Source organism: Homalodisca vitripennis, unplaced genomic scaffold (assembly GCF_021130785.1).
Source record: "Homalodisca vitripennis isolate AUS2020 unplaced genomic scaffold, UT_GWSS_2.1 ScUCBcl_9773;HRSCAF=18381, whole genome shotgun sequence".
Classification (NCBI taxonomy): Eukaryota; Metazoa; Arthropoda; class Insecta; order Hemiptera; family Cicadellidae; genus Homalodisca; species Homalodisca vitripennis.
In genome coordinates, this window is record NW_025785880.1 from 1 (window position 1) to 18,113 (window position 18,113).

The 18,113-nt window shown below is 35.9% G+C and overlaps 1 protein-coding gene across 1 annotated transcript; it reads left to right on the forward strand.

The window, feature by feature from the left end:
• The first annotated feature begins 219 nt into the window (after positions 1–219).
• LOC124374720 lies at positions 220–15,069 on the forward strand. The gene is made up of 4 exons (XM_046832887.1): positions 220–343; positions 2,473–2,617; positions 3,189–3,801; positions 14,938–15,069. The coding sequence occupies exons 1-3, from the start codon at positions 242–244 to the stop codon at positions 3,539–3,541; spliced, it is 600 nt and encodes a 199-aa protein (XP_046688843.1). The 5' UTR covers positions 220–241; the 3' UTR covers positions 3,542–3,801; positions 14,938–15,069.
• The last annotated feature ends 3,044 nt before the right edge of the window (positions 15,070–18,113 follow it).

Consider the following 18,113-nt stretch of genomic DNA (forward strand, 5'->3'; position numbering starts at 1 on the left):
GTAATCTTAACAAGAAAGAGTCGATCATTGGTATTATTACCACTGGCGTTTCTCGGAAAAGTAAGGCACAAGAAAGATCCATGGTTATGTTAATCTAAATTTAAAAAATCAGCATGTCACCTGGATAATTTTGCATACTATTTACTGTATATTTGTCAGACACTGATGCTTTATCTTCATTGTATTGTGAGTCTTCATTTTGTTCTTACTATGAGCAACTTTCTACAGGAAGAAAATATTTATGGCCTTATCGTTTGTTTTAATAAGGAAAGCTAGGGAAGCTGGAGTACCAGTAATCACTTACGTAAAAAACCTACAGTACAGATATCTTAAGGAAAATCAAGTGAGTATTAAAGTATATTTAATGGTTATGAAATCTCAAATCAACCAAGGTTTGATTTCTTTTTAGAAATTAATTTATAGTTAAATATGCAAGGTTATTGACTTTTAATTGGAAAACAAGTTACAAAACACCTCAACTGGATTGCATTAATTTTTTTTCCCCCGCTGTATTCTACCATCTATGCTTTGTCTTTGTAAATTGGCTGCTGCCGTTGGAAATAAATAAATAAATAAAACACGCACACACACACACACACACACACACACATGTATGTTTATTCAAAAGACCTGATATAATATTTGTTGTACTATTAGTGACTCTTTGATTCACCATCGTTTCACCATTAATTATTGATTGCTTTGCCATTTTATACTTGTTCAAAAAATGAAATAAATATTTATTGGAAGATGATAGGATTTCGGACATTTGCCTTTGTGATATGTTACAAAATGCATAACAGTACATTTCCTATCCTCTTCCTCAGGTGTAAAAAGATTAATAAATAAACATGTACTTAAAAAACTACAACATACAGCAATGAACTGCCTCTAAAAAATCACACCTGAAAAACAGCTATGAGGGCCAGACAATAGAAAATGAACCCAGGTATTGTCACTGCACAGAAGTCAAAAGTACAAATGACACATCACACCTGCACCAGTGAAAGTGGAGTGCTAATGAGAATATCAATGTCGGCATTTCCTGTGGGAGAAGTGTAAAGGCAGCCACTCTTGGCCTTATGTTTTAGTCCTAGACCTTAATGTCATGGTGTGTATTAAGAATTTTATTGGTTGAGTTTGTTTTATTTAAAATCTTTTAGGTAGTGTTATATGTTGCACAATATAACAATTTGGTGAATGTCCAGAATCCTATTAACATTTCACACCATCCATCATTATTAACAAACTTTAAACAAAGAAAGATGAATTACCTGTACTATAAATTTACTGATCCATGTCTTAACTCCTGACCGAACAGGGGAGATGAGGAGGTATTTCCTACGCCACACAGGACTGTACCTCTTGGTAGTTTTTTCTACTTCCTAAAGTTTGAAATTCATGTGGCTGTGTCAGAAAACCCAGATCATGATTTTCTAAGCATTGGAGAAGGGTTCTGAAATTATTGAATCCTGCGCAAAGTGATCTTGTACAACAAGAAAACAATGCTATTGGCATTGATATTGAACTTGTGAGGTAGAGTCAAGTTCAATTACTGATTATTATTTGCTGTCGTAACAGCATGTAAACTGCAAAACACTTACTATCTGAGTGTCAGTGACACGGATCCTGCATCACAATCCAACTTGCATCAAATAACACGAGACAACACACTGGGTCCACATTCAGATCATGACATAACATGTTATGTCTATAAGGTTTGATGACAACTGCATGAATGGCTGTATCCGATGCTGAATAGCAAGCCCAGAATGAGCTTTCCAATGGTTTTGCCAATCCTCATTTGTGGATTGGGAGGATTGAGAACCTATGTTGTTTCTAATCTAAATTCAAAGCTAAATTATGGTGGTGGCCATAGACTCATCTGGCTACCTGTATTAAATATACTCATAATATTATACACCTTTTGTTTTAAGTTTGTTATTGACAATGGATTAGAAGATTGGAAATTTGCCATTGTTTATACATAACAAAAATTGAAGACTATGTTTTGAGCATTGAAATTTACCCTCTTCATCATGTTACAAAACCCCTAATACATAAGGTTGAATGTGCACAAAAAGTGTGGCAAATGAACTTGCCACTGAACTACATTTTATAACATACAGGTATTATGATGTATGTCAAAATCTCAAGCAGTATCCAGTCTTACTATTTTAATATATAAGATTAATTATAGCAAATGTCTGAAATCCCATCTCTCTTTCAATTAGAGACCCTTACTATTTAATGTTCCAAACTGGTAAACAAATAATGCACGAGTCCATCCATATCTGATTGGCTAGATAAATTTGAAAGATAAATACAAATAATTTAGAAGGCATTGCAATCAGGGTTTAATTATTGTATACATAGCACTAAGCAAATGTATATATAATAACACAAGTACAATTTGTCAATTACATTACCAAAAACAAATTAATTTTTAATTTATAAATAATGGACTTTCAGGATTGCATTAATCCTATCTTGGAACAGAAGTTTTTGAGCCACAACCAACAAGAATTAAAAGACAAGTTAAAAGAACTGCAAGGAACTCTATCTCTATCTGGCGAGAACAATGTAGGGCTGCAAGGAGATTTCACAACGAGAGAGGGTATGTGTTGCACTTAAGTACTAAGGTATTCAAAAAGATAAAACTCGATTTTATGTTAGTATTAGAGTTATTGTTATTTTGAACAGTTATAATGAATTAAATTTAGTTCAAATGAAACAATTTAGTTTTCTTAATTGGTGTTGAAAGTCTATAAGAGTGGTAAAAGAAATGGTATATGTATTAAAAAAGACAAAACTTGATTTTATGTTTGTATTAGAGTTATTGTTATTTTGAACAATTTTAATGAATTAAATGTAGTTATAATGAAACAATTGAGTTTTCTTAATTGGTATTGAAAGTCTGTACGAATGGTAAAAAGTAATGGTGTACATATTAAAATATATGAGGATAAGACAGTTATGTCATGAAACTTTAATTTCAGTGGGTGATTGTAAGAATCTATAACTTCTTTTATAAAATTCCTGGTGGCTACCTAGAGATGTCCACCCACAATTCTAAAAAAAAAAAAATATAAATAGACTATTTAGAGACAATTAACTTTTGACATATGTTAGTTTTAGGAATGGCATATTTAGTAAAGCTATAAGACAATTATTTTGTTATTTTTCAGATGGATTTCTCAAGGAAAGTAATGATTGGACTTCAGCATCAGAACAAAGGCCAATAAATGAAATTCCACCTAGCCTGTACCCTCAAAGAAGAGTTTTCAGTTATGAACATTTTGCACTAAAATATTTACGGTTTATTGAATCAATATTAATGATAAAGGACGAAATTGAACTTAAGGCACCAATCCAAACCTCATATTTACAAACTGTGTTGTATGATGAAGCTGAATATGCGAGTTACAAGAATAGTGTAGTAAATTGTGATGCTAAAACAATGTCTGATGATTCTGGATTTGAATGCAGTGAATATTCAAAAAGACAATACACAAAAAACTATCAACTATGTGTCTGGTGATGTCATCAAGGTCACTCTACAGTCATCAAATACCAACCATTTGGTAGCAAACTCTTTAAAATTTGTTCTAAATTATGTAAAACAAGAAATAAAACTGAATACCGTGATGATCTTCCACAATTGGAAGAATTCCCTGACTGAATATGCTTGTGAAATTCTCAAAGAATGCTCACGCTACAGCAGCTTTTTGTCGAGAGCTGCATCTGAACTTGGTGTTTGAATTGCTGGAGGATCTGTGGAATGACAGAAGACTGGCTGAGGTAAGATTGTTGTTGCTCATATAATAGAGGTTAAGTAATTAATGTAAACTATTGAATTTCTGAGAATCACATTTCCTTCAATTTGGGGAATGTTCTGATAGTGTTTAGAGTAAGTTGGTTTCGTTACAACTGGAATAAAACATCAAAGAAGATATAATTGAAAAAACAATGGAAACTTTCTTATTTTGTAATGCTAAATATCCCACGCTGAGTCCAAATCTCAGTTAGATGTAGATTTGCTTACTCTAAACAGATGGTTTGTTATTTAATATTGCAAACTATTGATGATAAGATTCTGCTTTATAGTGTCAGTAATACACAGTGTTTCAGACCACCTGAGTGCAATCTCCTGTGGTTGAACTGTTGACATAGAGCAATGCAATCGACTACAACCCTAATAAATCTCATATGGCTAACGCCGCAACATTGTTTTTTGACACATTTAAAATACAGTATAGGTCATGTGGCACATCAAATTAAATGTTTGTATCCAAATTTTTTTCAATCTTCCAACAAGGATGTTTGTTTGTGTTGATTAAAATTTTAAATTTTATGTAGCCTAATTAGTTACAGTCTAATATTTTTGTGTCGTTATATGTTCTTCTACCTTGAGTTAGACTCTTTTCCCCACACATATTCAAACTTTATTTATTTTATGATGAATAACAGGTGACTAGGACGTGGAGAACTAGAAGAATGTGCAGAAGCTGCACAAAGCACATGCAATATCAAGCATTTGAATATGATTGAAGTTATTTGAAAGTACATTGATATATTTAACTCCACCAACTTATTTGTGACTGGTTAGTTTCAATACACCCACAGTGAGTTTCATACTGGAAAATGCTGGGTAGTAACAGTACAGCCGCTATCTAGTAAATAAACAATCTACCAAAAGAATGAATCCCGTCTGGATAGTGGTTTTTTTAAGGTGGTAGAATCGATTTTAACACCTTGATTGCAGCAGACACCTTAAAAGTACAAAGTAGTTGGTTTCACTCAGTGGGCTATAGAATAGTATAGAGTAGGTGGTTCTCACTCAGGATATAGATCAGCAGTGAAGGTGTTAGATCCCTTGTATTTGAGCTAGACAGTATTGTACAGTAGGTTAACTTGCTGACTGCAGCATTATAAAACATGCTCAAGAAATTGCCAATAAAGTTCAAAACTAGTTGGATTGGTTAAAATAATCCCCTTTCATATTGTTTGGTTCTGTAATGTCGTGATTCGACATTACGGTGGTAGTCGGATCATAGCCTAGAGGTAAACCGGGCTGGTAAATTAAACACATGTTTTGAAAGTTTAACGGCACTGGCCGAAACCGACCGCATCTTTTTATGGTCTGGGGAGGACTAGGGCGATACAAGGTAGCAGGGGCTGAGGCGTGGGATTGGACACGAGCATCAGGTGAGGTGAGGTGGTATGATGCCAGCCGACCAACCAGAGCCGTTTATTAGAATCAGCTCACCCTCTACGTCATACAACTTGCAAAACATATTGCCACAACCGTGAAACAACATAAAACTAAATTATTGTACTGACATAACAGGGTACCAACTGTCTTGTTACTACCACATAATATTATTTATTTAATTAATATACTATAAACTCTTCCCCCCTAAAAGTTCGAAAGATAATTACAACATGAATACAAGTAATAAAAGAAATATGATAAAGTCATGAAACACAATTTACACACAAGTAGAAATGAATACGGATAATGAAATCAAGTACATAACGTAATAATAGCACACCTAATAAAATATCAAAACATGGATAATTATTGTATCCTCAATAAAACCCCATTTCAATCAATTAATCAAGATAAGAATACATAGAAATCAGAATAGATATACACTCACATAATATCATAAAAATCATTTTTGAATAATTATAAGTTTAGTTTGCTTACGGGTTTTCTCTGCCTAGCCGGATAGCGGCGTATGACAGGTGTGGTTTGTTGTGACCGATCAGCTGGTTAGTACCTCAGCTGGAGACAAGGTCAGGCGGTGCGGGGGTGGACAAGGTCACACTCCGACTCGATTGAGGGGTGCCAGCTATTTCGGAACTACTACCTGGTCTGGGCGAAAATAACGCAGGGGGTGACATAGACTGTCGGACTACCAGCTTCAAGATGATTCTTACTAGTCACTGTACTTGGCAAATATATATCTCTAGGATTTAATTCATTGTCATTTAAATCTAACTGTGTCTGCATTCCTAGCAATTGATTGATATGGACGTTTCCAGATATATACCATTATCTAGTATGACTAAATAAGATACAGGACTTAGTTTTTTATGAATTCTACCTTCCGTCCATTTACCCTTACTTCTAAAATCTCTGATTAGTACTGGCTGTCCTACCAATAATTCACGAGTTTTGCTTCCACCAAAATTTACAATTTGTTTTTCTTGGTTACGGTGTACAATTTCAAGTAAATTAGGTTTGATTAAATCTAGTCTTGTTCGTAAATTACGATTAAACATAAGTTTTGCTGGTGACTCATTGGTGTGTACTATGTACACAATTTTCTGTAAGCTAGTAAAAATTTACATAAAGCTAATTCAGAATTGTCGTTGCTAAAGTAAAGCACATTTCAATCTTTTTCTTTACTGTCTTAACTGAATTTTCCGCTTGACCATTACTGGCTGGGTGGTAAGGTGGTGTGAAAGTATGCCGAATTCCATTTGACTTCAGAAATTGGCTAAATTCAAATGAAATGAAAGGTGGGCCATTATCTGATACAATATGTTGAGGTAAACCGTACCTCGCAAAACATAGGTCTCAACTTGTTTATTGTTTGTTTAGCGGAAGTAGAAGCTGACTTCCTCGACTTCGAGCCATTTACTGTGTGCGATCAATTATTACTAAATATAATTTAGAATTGAATGGACCAAGAAAATCCAAATGGGTCCGTTTTGCCATGGATGTTCGGGATACTCCCACACATGCAATACACTTTTTGATGGATTTTGCCTTTCACTTTGACATGGTTTACAACTGCTTGCTTAGACCACTTCAATATCCTTATCTATTCCTGGCCAATACATATAACCACGAGCTATGGACTTCATCTTTACAATACCAAGATGACCTGTGTGCAATTCATTTCAACATTTGTTTTCTTAACACTTTCGGTTACTACAACTCTATGACCATACATCAATATTTCTTGTTCTATAGTTAAACTCATTTTGTCTTTGCGCATAAGCACTAAGTTCACTAATTACCTTCTCTGGCCAACCATGACAGACATAATTTAAAACCTTACTTAATTCAGGATCTAAACGGGTTTCTCGCTTAACATCTTTAAAGTTAAGGGGTATTTCACTTTCCTCAATATATTGTAAATAAGTACCTATGTAGCTTACTTGATCTGGTTCCTCTAGGTTTTTGTCTTAAGTCATTTAACATTTAAAGGTAACCTTGACAAACCGTCCGCATGTCCGTTAGCCTTGGAACGGATGTATTCAATATCAAAGTCATTAGCAGATAAAAATAAGGCATAGCGTTGTAGCCTACTAGCTGCATACGCTGGTAATCCTTTCTTGGGACCAAACACTGATATCAAAGGCTTATGATCTGTGACGAGAGTAAACCTTCTGCAAAACAAGTATTGGTTGAACTTCTTAATTCCAAACACTATTGCGAGTGCTTCCTTATCAATGACAGAATACTTGAGCTCTGCTGAGTTTAACGACTTTGATGCAAAAACAAATAGGTTTTTCACTGTTATCACTTTGGATTTGAGTTAGGACACAGCCCAACCCATATGAACTTACTGTCTGTGTACAACTTTAAAGGTAAATCAGGATTGTAATGAGCTAATATAGGAGCTGAAATTAATTTTTGCTTAATTACATCAAAAGATTTTTTACAGGCTGCGTTCCATGCAAAGGGTGTGTCTTTCTTTAGTAACTGATACATTGGAGTTGCCAGGGTTTGCCAGGTTAGGCACAAACTTGGAGTAATAGCTAACTAATCCTAAAAATCCCTTGAGCTGAGTGACATTAGTAGGCACAGGTGCCTTTGAGACTGCTTCAACTTTAGCTGGAGAGGTGCTAAGGACCTTCCTTGCTCAACACATGACCAAGATATTCAATGGATGGACAAAAAAATTGACATTTATCTTTGCTCACTGTCAAAACCATTTTCACTTAACCTTTGACAAACAGCCTTTAACCTGGCTAAGTGTTCAGCTTGATTTTTACCAGTTATCAGAATGTCATCCAAAAAACATGATATTCCTTCAATACCTGCCAATAGCTGTTCCATGATACGTTGAAAAATACCAGGTGCAGAAGATATTCCATACGGAATACGATTGTAAACAAACAAACCTCGGTGTGTACTGATGGTACATAACCTCTTAGAACTGTCATCCAGTCTGACTTGTTGATAAGCATTAGATAAATCTAATTTAGAAAAGGTTACTCCTTTCTGTAAAGAGGTGAACAACTCTTCTATTCTAGGTACTGGATATCTGTCTATTTCCAAGTATTGGTTAAGAGATACCTTAAAATCACCACATATGCGTAACTGTCCATTTTTCTTTAAGATAGGGACAATAGGTGTACCCCATTCACTACTGTCTACAGGTGTCAAAATTTCATTCTCAACTAGCCTATCTAGTTCCTTGTCCACTTTACATTTTAGTGAAAACGGTATTGGTCTTGGTTTAAAATACTTTGGTTTTTACCTCTGGTTTAAGATTAAGCTTAACTGGGTCTCCTGTATAACAACCTAAGCTTTCAGTAAACACATTTGGAAATTCTTGATACAAACTCATGACAATATCATTGTCGGAACTGGGCCTATCGATAGGTGGTTTGTTTACATGTACATTGTTTTCCTTATACTGTCCTACTAGACTGTTTACATTAAGAGGTATGGTTACTGATTACTTGTAAATCCCTGATCCAATCTCTCCCCATAAGCGGGTTTGCACCTTTTGCAATTACATAGAGTTCTAGAGCTTTATTAACATTGTTGTACTCAACATTTACTAATAACTTACCCAAGGGTTGAATTTGCTCACTCGTGTAGGAACTTAAAATTAGACTGGTACTCTTTAGCGGGAATGTGATTAAGATTAGCCTTATAAAAATTCTCACAGACAACACTGACACAAGCTCCGCTATCAAAAAAAAAAAAAAAAAAAAAAAAAAAAAAAAAAAAAAAAAAAAAAAAAAAAAAAAAAAAAAATCCAACATGGCTACCTGCCAACAACTACAGTGAAAAGTGTCTCAAGAAACAGTAAAATAGTGATGGTTTTAGGTTGGACAACAACAAATAATCTATAATCAACACCTTACCTGGAGTACCGTGAGTCAATTCACTAATAAAACAAACAATTTTAACTAAAGATTAACAAGAAAATATACTTTTAAAAAAACACTACTAGCTGACCTACATTTCAAGGGCAGCAATACGTTGAAAATCAGATTTTTACAACTAAGCACTGTTTTTAAAACATGAGAATAATGCTCTAAGATAAAAATATTTATTTGCAACACATAAAAAAAGAGAGAAAATTTTATATAAACATAAAACTGTGACGTCACAAAAATAGTTTAAACTACATAAGCTAGTGACGTCACTAACACTACTTATAATTCTTCTCAATAACAAGACTGTCTTGTTAGCTAGACTAAGCCACCTGTGAGCCAGGCCGCTGACCTAGATAACAGAGTCAGCATTCCTCTACTCAGCATAACTCCTCACAACTGGCAATAGTGCCTATCACAGGCTGTATTATATCTCTCTCTCCTGATACAAATGCACAATTACATTTCAAACCTGCCCACACTCTCTGACCACTAAGAGTCTGACAAACTTAGTATAAAATAAACAGTTTTTCCGAATGACATTACCTAATTGTTGACCACTAAGAGTCTGACAAAACTTAGTATAAATAAACAGTTTCTGAATGGCATTACCCTATTGTTGACCACTAAGAGTCTGGACAAACTTAGTATAAATAAACAGTTTCTGAATGGCATTACCCTATTGTTGACCACTAAGAGTCTGACAAACTTAGTATAAATAAACAGTTTCTGAATGACATTACCCTATTTTTGACCAATAAGAGTCTGACCTGAGTTACTAAATTTTACATTGGAACCTGAAGATTTTTGACATAAAGAAACAGCCAAACTTTTTAAAAACTGATTCAATTTTACATTGGAACAATGACCTCCAAATACCCATGTTGGTGCTTGTAGTATTGGAGTAAAGTATTCTGCTATTAAATGTACAGGCCCATGTCACCTGTGGGTACCATGCAGGGTGTTGTAAATATTACAGACAAGTGCCTCAAGAAATTGTCAAAGGTTGAGATTAACACATGGACCTGCAGAAACTGCTCTGACCTACCAAAATTACCCACAATATCTGTCCTTCAAGACAAGGCTAACCAGTCACTTGACCTAGCACCTATAACCTCATCTGGTCCAACAAAAACAAAAACATCCAATAACTCAATTACAGCCCTGGGAAAACAGTCTTATTGAAAATTATCTTTTACAAAACTCAGTTAGTGAAGAGGATAAGCTGACAATGGCTGCTACAATAGGTTCGGCATTACTGGAAGAAAACCGACAAATAAAGGAACAAATATCTATTTTAGAAAGCAAGTTGACAAGTACCCAGTGCAAGCTAGCTAGTAGTGAGGCTAAGATTGAAGAACTGACTGAAGAAGAAGATAAACACAATAGAAGAATTGAATCTCTGACCCAAAGAGTTAGCAGAGCTACATACAAAGTCAAATTCAAAAAGAAAAGCAAAAGAAACTTGGAAATCCAAAATATCTTTGAAGACTATGATCAAAAGCAGGAACATCTAATTGAAGACCAATCCATTAAAATAAAAAATCTTGATAAACACAAATCTCTCTTCTAAACACAAATGCAATACACCTAAAACATAGTGGCAAACTGGAAACTAGAAGTAAGGTAGAAACTGGGACTCAAACCGCCAGAATGTCTTGCATCACCAGAGACAAAACTTAAAACCCCACCAAACATTGTATTGGAGTTGGCCCAGATGAAATCCAGACAAGATAGTTTGGAGACCACAATTACACGCCTTAATGATCAGCTTAACTCCCAGCCCAATGTTTCACAAAGACCTGTTCTTCATGAACAGAGTACTCAAACTGCAACAATTCCAACACAGACAACTTCAAGGTACCCAAAATCCACTCCAAAAACATTTGTTAACAGCTCACTTCATAGTACAAGGAAAATTCAACAAAAACAAATTAACCACATGACTATCTCTCACTTTAAACAGCAAAATATGCTGCCAGCCAAATAAAAAACCATCCCATTCCTTGTAATAACTTCCAGACACTGGACACACTTAAGTTCGACACAGCAAACCTACAACCAAGAACTGTTGAAGATAACCTCTTACCTTTAAGTAAAGAGACACCACCCTTGGAGGAAAAGACCACCTTACACTGCAAACCAAACTTGGGCCCAAAGAAACAATAGAAGAATTTTACAACACAAACATTTAAGCAATTTAAAGCTAACTATCTAATAAACCACTCCAATAACAACTCTTTCTCCTTCTTTTTTATTGAATGGCAGCCACAGAAAGGAGAGAACTTGACCCCCAACGCAGTAAAGAAGAAGTCATTTAAAAGGGAACTGCTAATACTACATCAAAAATGTGCAAGAGGTAAGGAACAAAGTAGACAGATTATCTCATCTACTTCAAGACATTCAACCTGACATAGTCATCTTGAGTGAGCATGGTCTGAAGTCTGAACTCTTAGAGAATACTAAACTCCCAGAATACTCCCTCAAAGCACACTTTTGCAGGAAAGAAACCAGAAAAGGAGGGGTTGCAATATATGTGAAAGACTCACTACAACAAAAAACAGAGCCACTGGAGATATCGCATCATTGCAAGGAACTCGTATGTGAGGTGGCAATGCTCAGAATAGCGGTCGGAAAACAACACCTTTTACGTCTCTGGCATATATAGATCTCCAAGCGAAAAGTTGAATGAAGCCTTAGACATTCTTTTCTAACATCATCGAAGAAACTAAGGCTGAAAACCACTCAATAATCATTATGGGTGATATAAACGTAAACAGCCTAGTGCCAAATAATGAATCACGAAAACTTGAAGAAACACTGGCCAGCCATAACATGATGAGATTGCCTCTACCCCCAACCAGAATCACTTACAACTCCACCTCCTCCATAGACTGTATATGCCTCAAACCTATCTGCATCCAACATCAATGCCACAGTAATACACACAGGCTTGTCAGACCACACCGCACAATTGAGTAAAATATCTCTTGAAGCACAGAAAACAGAAAACCTCTAGTCTTATTCAACGACAAATGAAAAAGGACAATCTTGACACTCTTAAAACTTTACTGCACAATGAGGAATTGGGCTGGAGTATTTGGAGCCCAAAATGCTGAAGACGCATACAATGCCTTCTTAAATACTCTGGGCAATATACATTGATGCAGCTTGCCCTAAAAAGAAAACCAGAAATAAGAAAAAAACAAATTTTTAACCATAAAGACGGTGAAGCTCTTACACTGAAAGAAACTTATCTTCAATGCCTTAGAAAGTACCAGACTACAGTGAAGTGACCTGCTTAAAACAGACACAGCCCTTGCTAAGAAAAACTATGACCTTAGACTAAAAATGCTAAAACGCCAGGCATCATCTAACTGATATAAACAGAGCTGGACAATAAATCAAAAGCAATCTGGCAAATAGTAAACAGTGAAAGGAAGAGTGCAGAACAAGGCAAAGAGCAGCTGAAACTGAAGATAAATGGAAAAGAAACAACCAATCCAAATGAAATCGCTGAACATTTCAATGAATTCTTCACCAAAGTTGCACAGCAAACATTGGACATCAATAATGAGCACCAAAAAGGTCAACAGCTAACACTCCATGTAGCAAAATTGTAGGCTCAGCCAACTTCACAACACCACTACAGAAGAAGTACAAATTATGATTAAAAGCATGAAAGTCTAAAACCTCAGCCGGGCTTGATGAAGTATCATCAAAGTTACTTAAACACTGCAGTGAAGCCCTTACAACCCCCTTGGTCAGCATCATCATAAATAAGTCACTATCATCGGGACTCTTTCCATCCGCACTTGAAAGTTGCAAAAGTATATCCTAAGCATAAAAAGTAACTGCCAAAAGACACCTAGCAACTATAGACCAATTTCACTGATCTCCACCTTTTCCAAAGTAATAGAAAAAGTTGTATTAAAGAGACTGATGGACTACCTTAAACAACAAAATTTGCTAACTAATAGTCAGCATGGGTTTGTGAAAGGCAGATCCACAACAACTGCAATTGCTGAGCTGGCAGAGTTCATTTGCGACCAACTGGAAGCAGGAAAGCTTGTGACTGGCATAATGCTTGACTTCAGCAAAGCCTTTGATTGCCTGGGGGACACAACCTCATCCTGCAAAAACTTCAAAGCCTGGGTATTAGTGGCTCTGCTTACAGGTGGTTTAAAAGCTATTTGGAAGAACGCACCCAAGTGGTGGAGATAAGACATCATAGCAAAGGGATAATACAAAACATCAGATCCAAACCGTTACCTGTAAGCCGAGGAGTTCCACAAGGATCAGTCCTAGGCCCTGTACTGTTTATCTTATTTACCAATGACATGCCTCATCTTTTAAATGCCTACTGTTCTACTTTAATGTACGCCGACGATACTACTCTTCTGCTCACTGGGAGCTCTGTAGAAGAGCTAGCAATTGACTCATATACTGCACTAAATATGGCATACCAGTACTGCCACTCAAACGACCTAGTAGTCAATATGACCAAGACCAAACAACTAGCATCTCGGTAGAAGACGAGATGAAATTGCAGCCCTACCAGAAGTTGACATGCAACCCAAGGCAACATTTCTTGGCGTAACAATTGACGAAACTCTTTCATGGACTCAGCATGTTGACAACCTTTGCAGGAAACTAAACACCAGCCTCTTTGTTATCAAAAGAATTTACCACATTAGTGATTTAATCACTGCAAAGACTACTTATTATGCCCTTTTTGAATCACATCTGAGGTACAGCATTGCTATATGGGGAGGCACCACAGTCACTAACCTACAGAGACTTCTCCTGATACAGAAGAAAAGTAATAAGAACTCTTAAAGGCCTAGGAACCCAAGGAAAGCTGTCGTGAAGGTTTCAAGGATCTTCGCATCTTGACCGTTGTGGCCCTCTACATCCAGGAAGTGATTATGTTTGCCGACATGAATGAACTCCCTCGGGGAACAGATGTACACCAGTACAACACTCGACATGCTGACAACTACATCCTGCCAGCACACCATTTATCACTGTACGGGAGGAAGCCATCGTACATGGGACGCAAAGCTCTACAACCTGCTGCCAACCGAGATAAAGGCTCAGAAGGGCAAGAAACTGAAGATGGCACTGAATAGATGGGCTGGTGACCAGGCCCATTCTACACGCTGGAAGAATATCTACAAGACACATGATCATCTTAGACATCAAGACTGCTCAATTCAACTTATTTATTTTGTAAATTTTAAACTTTAACATTGTATTATTGACGCCAATACATTTCTCTATGAAATTTTGTAAATAAAGAGATTTTGACTTTGACTTTGACTATCAACCTCGAAAACTACTAACCTATGTTCCAATTTGAGGTTAACCTTGATCGGATCAACTCTCACATGATTTAATCTTCCTAGGCTTACAAACTCGTTAGGCCTATCTTGTATAGAAAAACAAGTTACTTAAATCATAAACTTCATCATTTACATTAGGCCTACATTGTGCATAGTTTACATTTGCAGTAATTTGACTAGGGTTAGGTGTACTTTCTGATACATAATGTTGCTTATATTGAAAATTCTGCTTTTTGCCTTTTGCCTTTGTGCTGGGGAAACTTCTTATTACTATTAAAATTTGAAGTGGTTGATTTACCTGAATTTAGGCCTAATTTTGATTTACACACTTTCTCCAGATGACCCATCTTACTACAAAAATTACATTTGTAATTTCTATACCTGCACACATTTGTGACGTGGCCACCTTTGCCACAACACCAACACATTTTATCACTTGACACATTCTCCTCCCTCCTAGGCTGGAAACGTTTCCTCTGATGTTGATGTTGATGTGGAGATGGTCTGAACTGCTGCATCTTCATCCCTGCCGCCATGTTGCTGGTATAAGCCATGGACGTCGTCTGCCGCTCCGCCGCCTCCAGGGACAGGGCCAGCTGCATCGCTTTGTCAAAGGTTAAGTCTACTTCTCCAATCAGGCGTTTCTTGATAGTATCACTCCGCAGACCGCTTACCAGGCGATCTCGCAAATAGTCCGGCAACTTGTCTTGAAATTCACAGTATGTTGATAGTTTTTTTAGTTGCACAACGTATTCACCAACTGTTTCATGTTCATGTTGGTTGCGTAAACTAAAATTTGTACCGTTCCGCAATGAACGACGGTTTAGGACTGACATGATCTTGTAGAATTTGCACAATGTCCTTGAATGTCTTAGAAACTAGGCTTGTTCGGCGTACACAAATCCTTTAACAAATTATACGTTTTTAACACCTATGACTGTTAACAAGGTACTCACTTTCTTTTCAGCTTTAATGTCATTGCAATCTATGAAAAGTTCGAACCTTTCGACATAAGATGACCAAGATTCCTCCGCACTGTCATAGGGTCCCAACGAGCCTATTATTCCGGTCGCCATGTTGAACTCAGGATCTTCGTTAAATAAACTGTCTATGAAAAGAGGCGCGATTTCACTAACACAATCCGACATTAATGTTTGCACTGAAATTGATGCGAATCAATTGTTGTGTGTACCTTCCTACACCGCACTTGTGTACCTTACTACACTGAAGCGTCCGTGCACCTGTCTACACCGGACATCTTTGCACTCACCGAATGATCAATGTCTTCTTGCTGCGCGTTTCTTTAAACTGCCTCGTCGCCAGTTTGTAATGTCGAGATTCGACATTACGGTGGTAGTCGGATCATAGCCTAGAGGTAACCGGGCTGGTTAATTTAAACACATGTTTGAAAGTTAACGCACTGGCCGAACCGACCGCATCTTTTCATGGTCTGGGGAGGACTGGGGCGATACAAAGGTAGCAGGGGCTGAGGCGTGGGATTGGACACGAGCATCAGGTGAGGTGGTATGATGCCAGCCGACCAACCAGAGCCGTTTATTAGAATCAGCTCACCCTCTACGTCATACAACTTGCAAAACATATTGCCACACGTGAAACAACATAAAACTAAATTATTGTACTGACATACAGGGTACCAACTGTCTTATTACACCACATAATATTATTTATTTAATTAATATACTATAGGTTCCACAGTAACCAAACTCTATTTCACTATTTTGACAGACAAAATTTTACAATTAGAAAAGGAGGGGAGTCTTGGATACCTTGGGATCTGCAGGTAGCAGGTTGCCTTGTGCTATCAATAGGTCGGATGTTTTAACTAAACAAGCCCAACTGGCCTTTTTATGGCACAAACTACCAGCACCTTCTTTATGATTCTCATACAATCTCAGATATGATGTTCAAATCCGTTCTCCTACAATATAAAGCAAATTCTAACTAAGGACATTCACAATAATCTTACTGTCTTATCACCCAGAGTATAAAAATCATCATACAAGGTGTAAAAAAGTGGAAAACTATAGGGCATACTAGAAACATTAATTTCTGTGTTACAAATGAATATTTCAAATATAAGTACATCAAATAGTTTCAGCATACTACAAGAAGAAGAAGAAGGACAACATGCAAATGATTTCCTTTGAGGAAAATCACACAAATAAAAAACCAGAACTCTATGCTGATGAGTCTCAGGAGTGAAGAGATAATTCCAGGCGATGTCGGACAGTGCAGTCAAGGGGAAAATGTATATGGGTGGTTTAGTTAAACCCAAGCACTAATATCCAGTATGTGTTATTGATCAAGCATTCAAAATCATATCATATTATAAACCCAATTGTCTTAATAGCTGGGACCAATGACATTATCAAGGGATAATCATGTTACAAATCGTTATCTTATTCCATGTAACAAAAATATGGAAAGGCAAACTAGAAGAGCTTAGTAAATAAAAGAGCTGTGGTGTATCACAAACCATCCCTCCTCGTTTTGTTAAAGAAGTAGAATGATACAGTACATTATGATTTCAGTCTTGGCAAACAGGCAAATTAAAGGACTGGTTCAAATACTGAGGAAAATGTTGAAGCTCATTGGAATCTTATAACGTTTAAAAGAAAACCCCAAGTCTTACACGCAAGGACATGTACCCTAATTTACAGTGGTATGTTGGGTTTTATGTTTTGTAAATTAGATTTTATTTTTAGAATAAAGAATAGCCTGATTTATCTAGCTTTATTCGATTTTAAATTATTAATAAAATTTTAAACCTGTACGTGGTTACTGTTAGAATTTTAATGTTTCATGTGTGCTGTTATATATACATACTGGATGCACTGTTTTGTGTGATTTAATAATGATTATTCTATTTATTAATTATTGTGATTGTGTTTTATTTAGGATAAGGATAATTTCATAAATTATATTAGACGAGTCATTTAAAATTAAATATAAAATAACAAACAATATATCTTCTGTAATAACCACAACAATGAAAGGAAACTAACTGAGCCGAACGATCATAGGTAAAATACTATATTAACTAGTAACAAAAAAGTTCAGAGTACTAAATTCTTTGGTCTCACAAATTTGATAAAAATTTTTTTTTAATTTCTCTCTCAATTGGGGATCAACAGGTATAACATATGTTTTATGTTGTATGGTGTTACTTATAAAAATCTAATTCTTTGATAAAAGTCTTGCTGGATTACCGCCTAAAAAATCTTCTGAGAATTAATGTTTAGGACTAAAATAATAAATGATTCTGTGGAAAGAATATTTTAAAGGAATTAATACATTTTTAATTGTCTACTACCCGACAATATGGAATTAATAAACGATTGTGAGTTTGTAAAATTTTAAAAATTTATATAGTTGATATAAATCAAACATAATTCAATTTTGTATAATACCACCGTAATAAAAATATTTTAATAACCTCGACCTCGCCTTACTTAGCTAAATTATTGTTACAAAAAAACCAACATTGAATTTAAAATTATCTTAAATCCAATTCCCACTTGTTATCAAACAAGAAACAGAACCTAAACTATTTAAAAGAAAGCTTAAAGCATAACTTGATGGACAAGATCTTGATATTTATTACGATGAATATTT

Excerpts from the sequence above, each read along its gene's own strand:
- LOC124374720 (XM_046832887.1), top strand. The coding sequence starts at position 242 with ATGGCCTTATCGTTTGTTTTAATAAGGAAAGCTAGGGAAGCTGGAGTA. Across the intron at positions 344-2,472 it reads GATATCTTAAGGAAAATCAA|GATTGCATTAATCCTATCTT; the intron begins GTGAGTATTAAA and ends ATGGACTTTCAG. Across the intron at positions 2,618-3,188 it reads AGATTTCACAACGAGAGAGG|ATGGATTTCTCAAGGAAAGT; the intron begins GTATGTGTTGCA and ends GTTATTTTTCAG.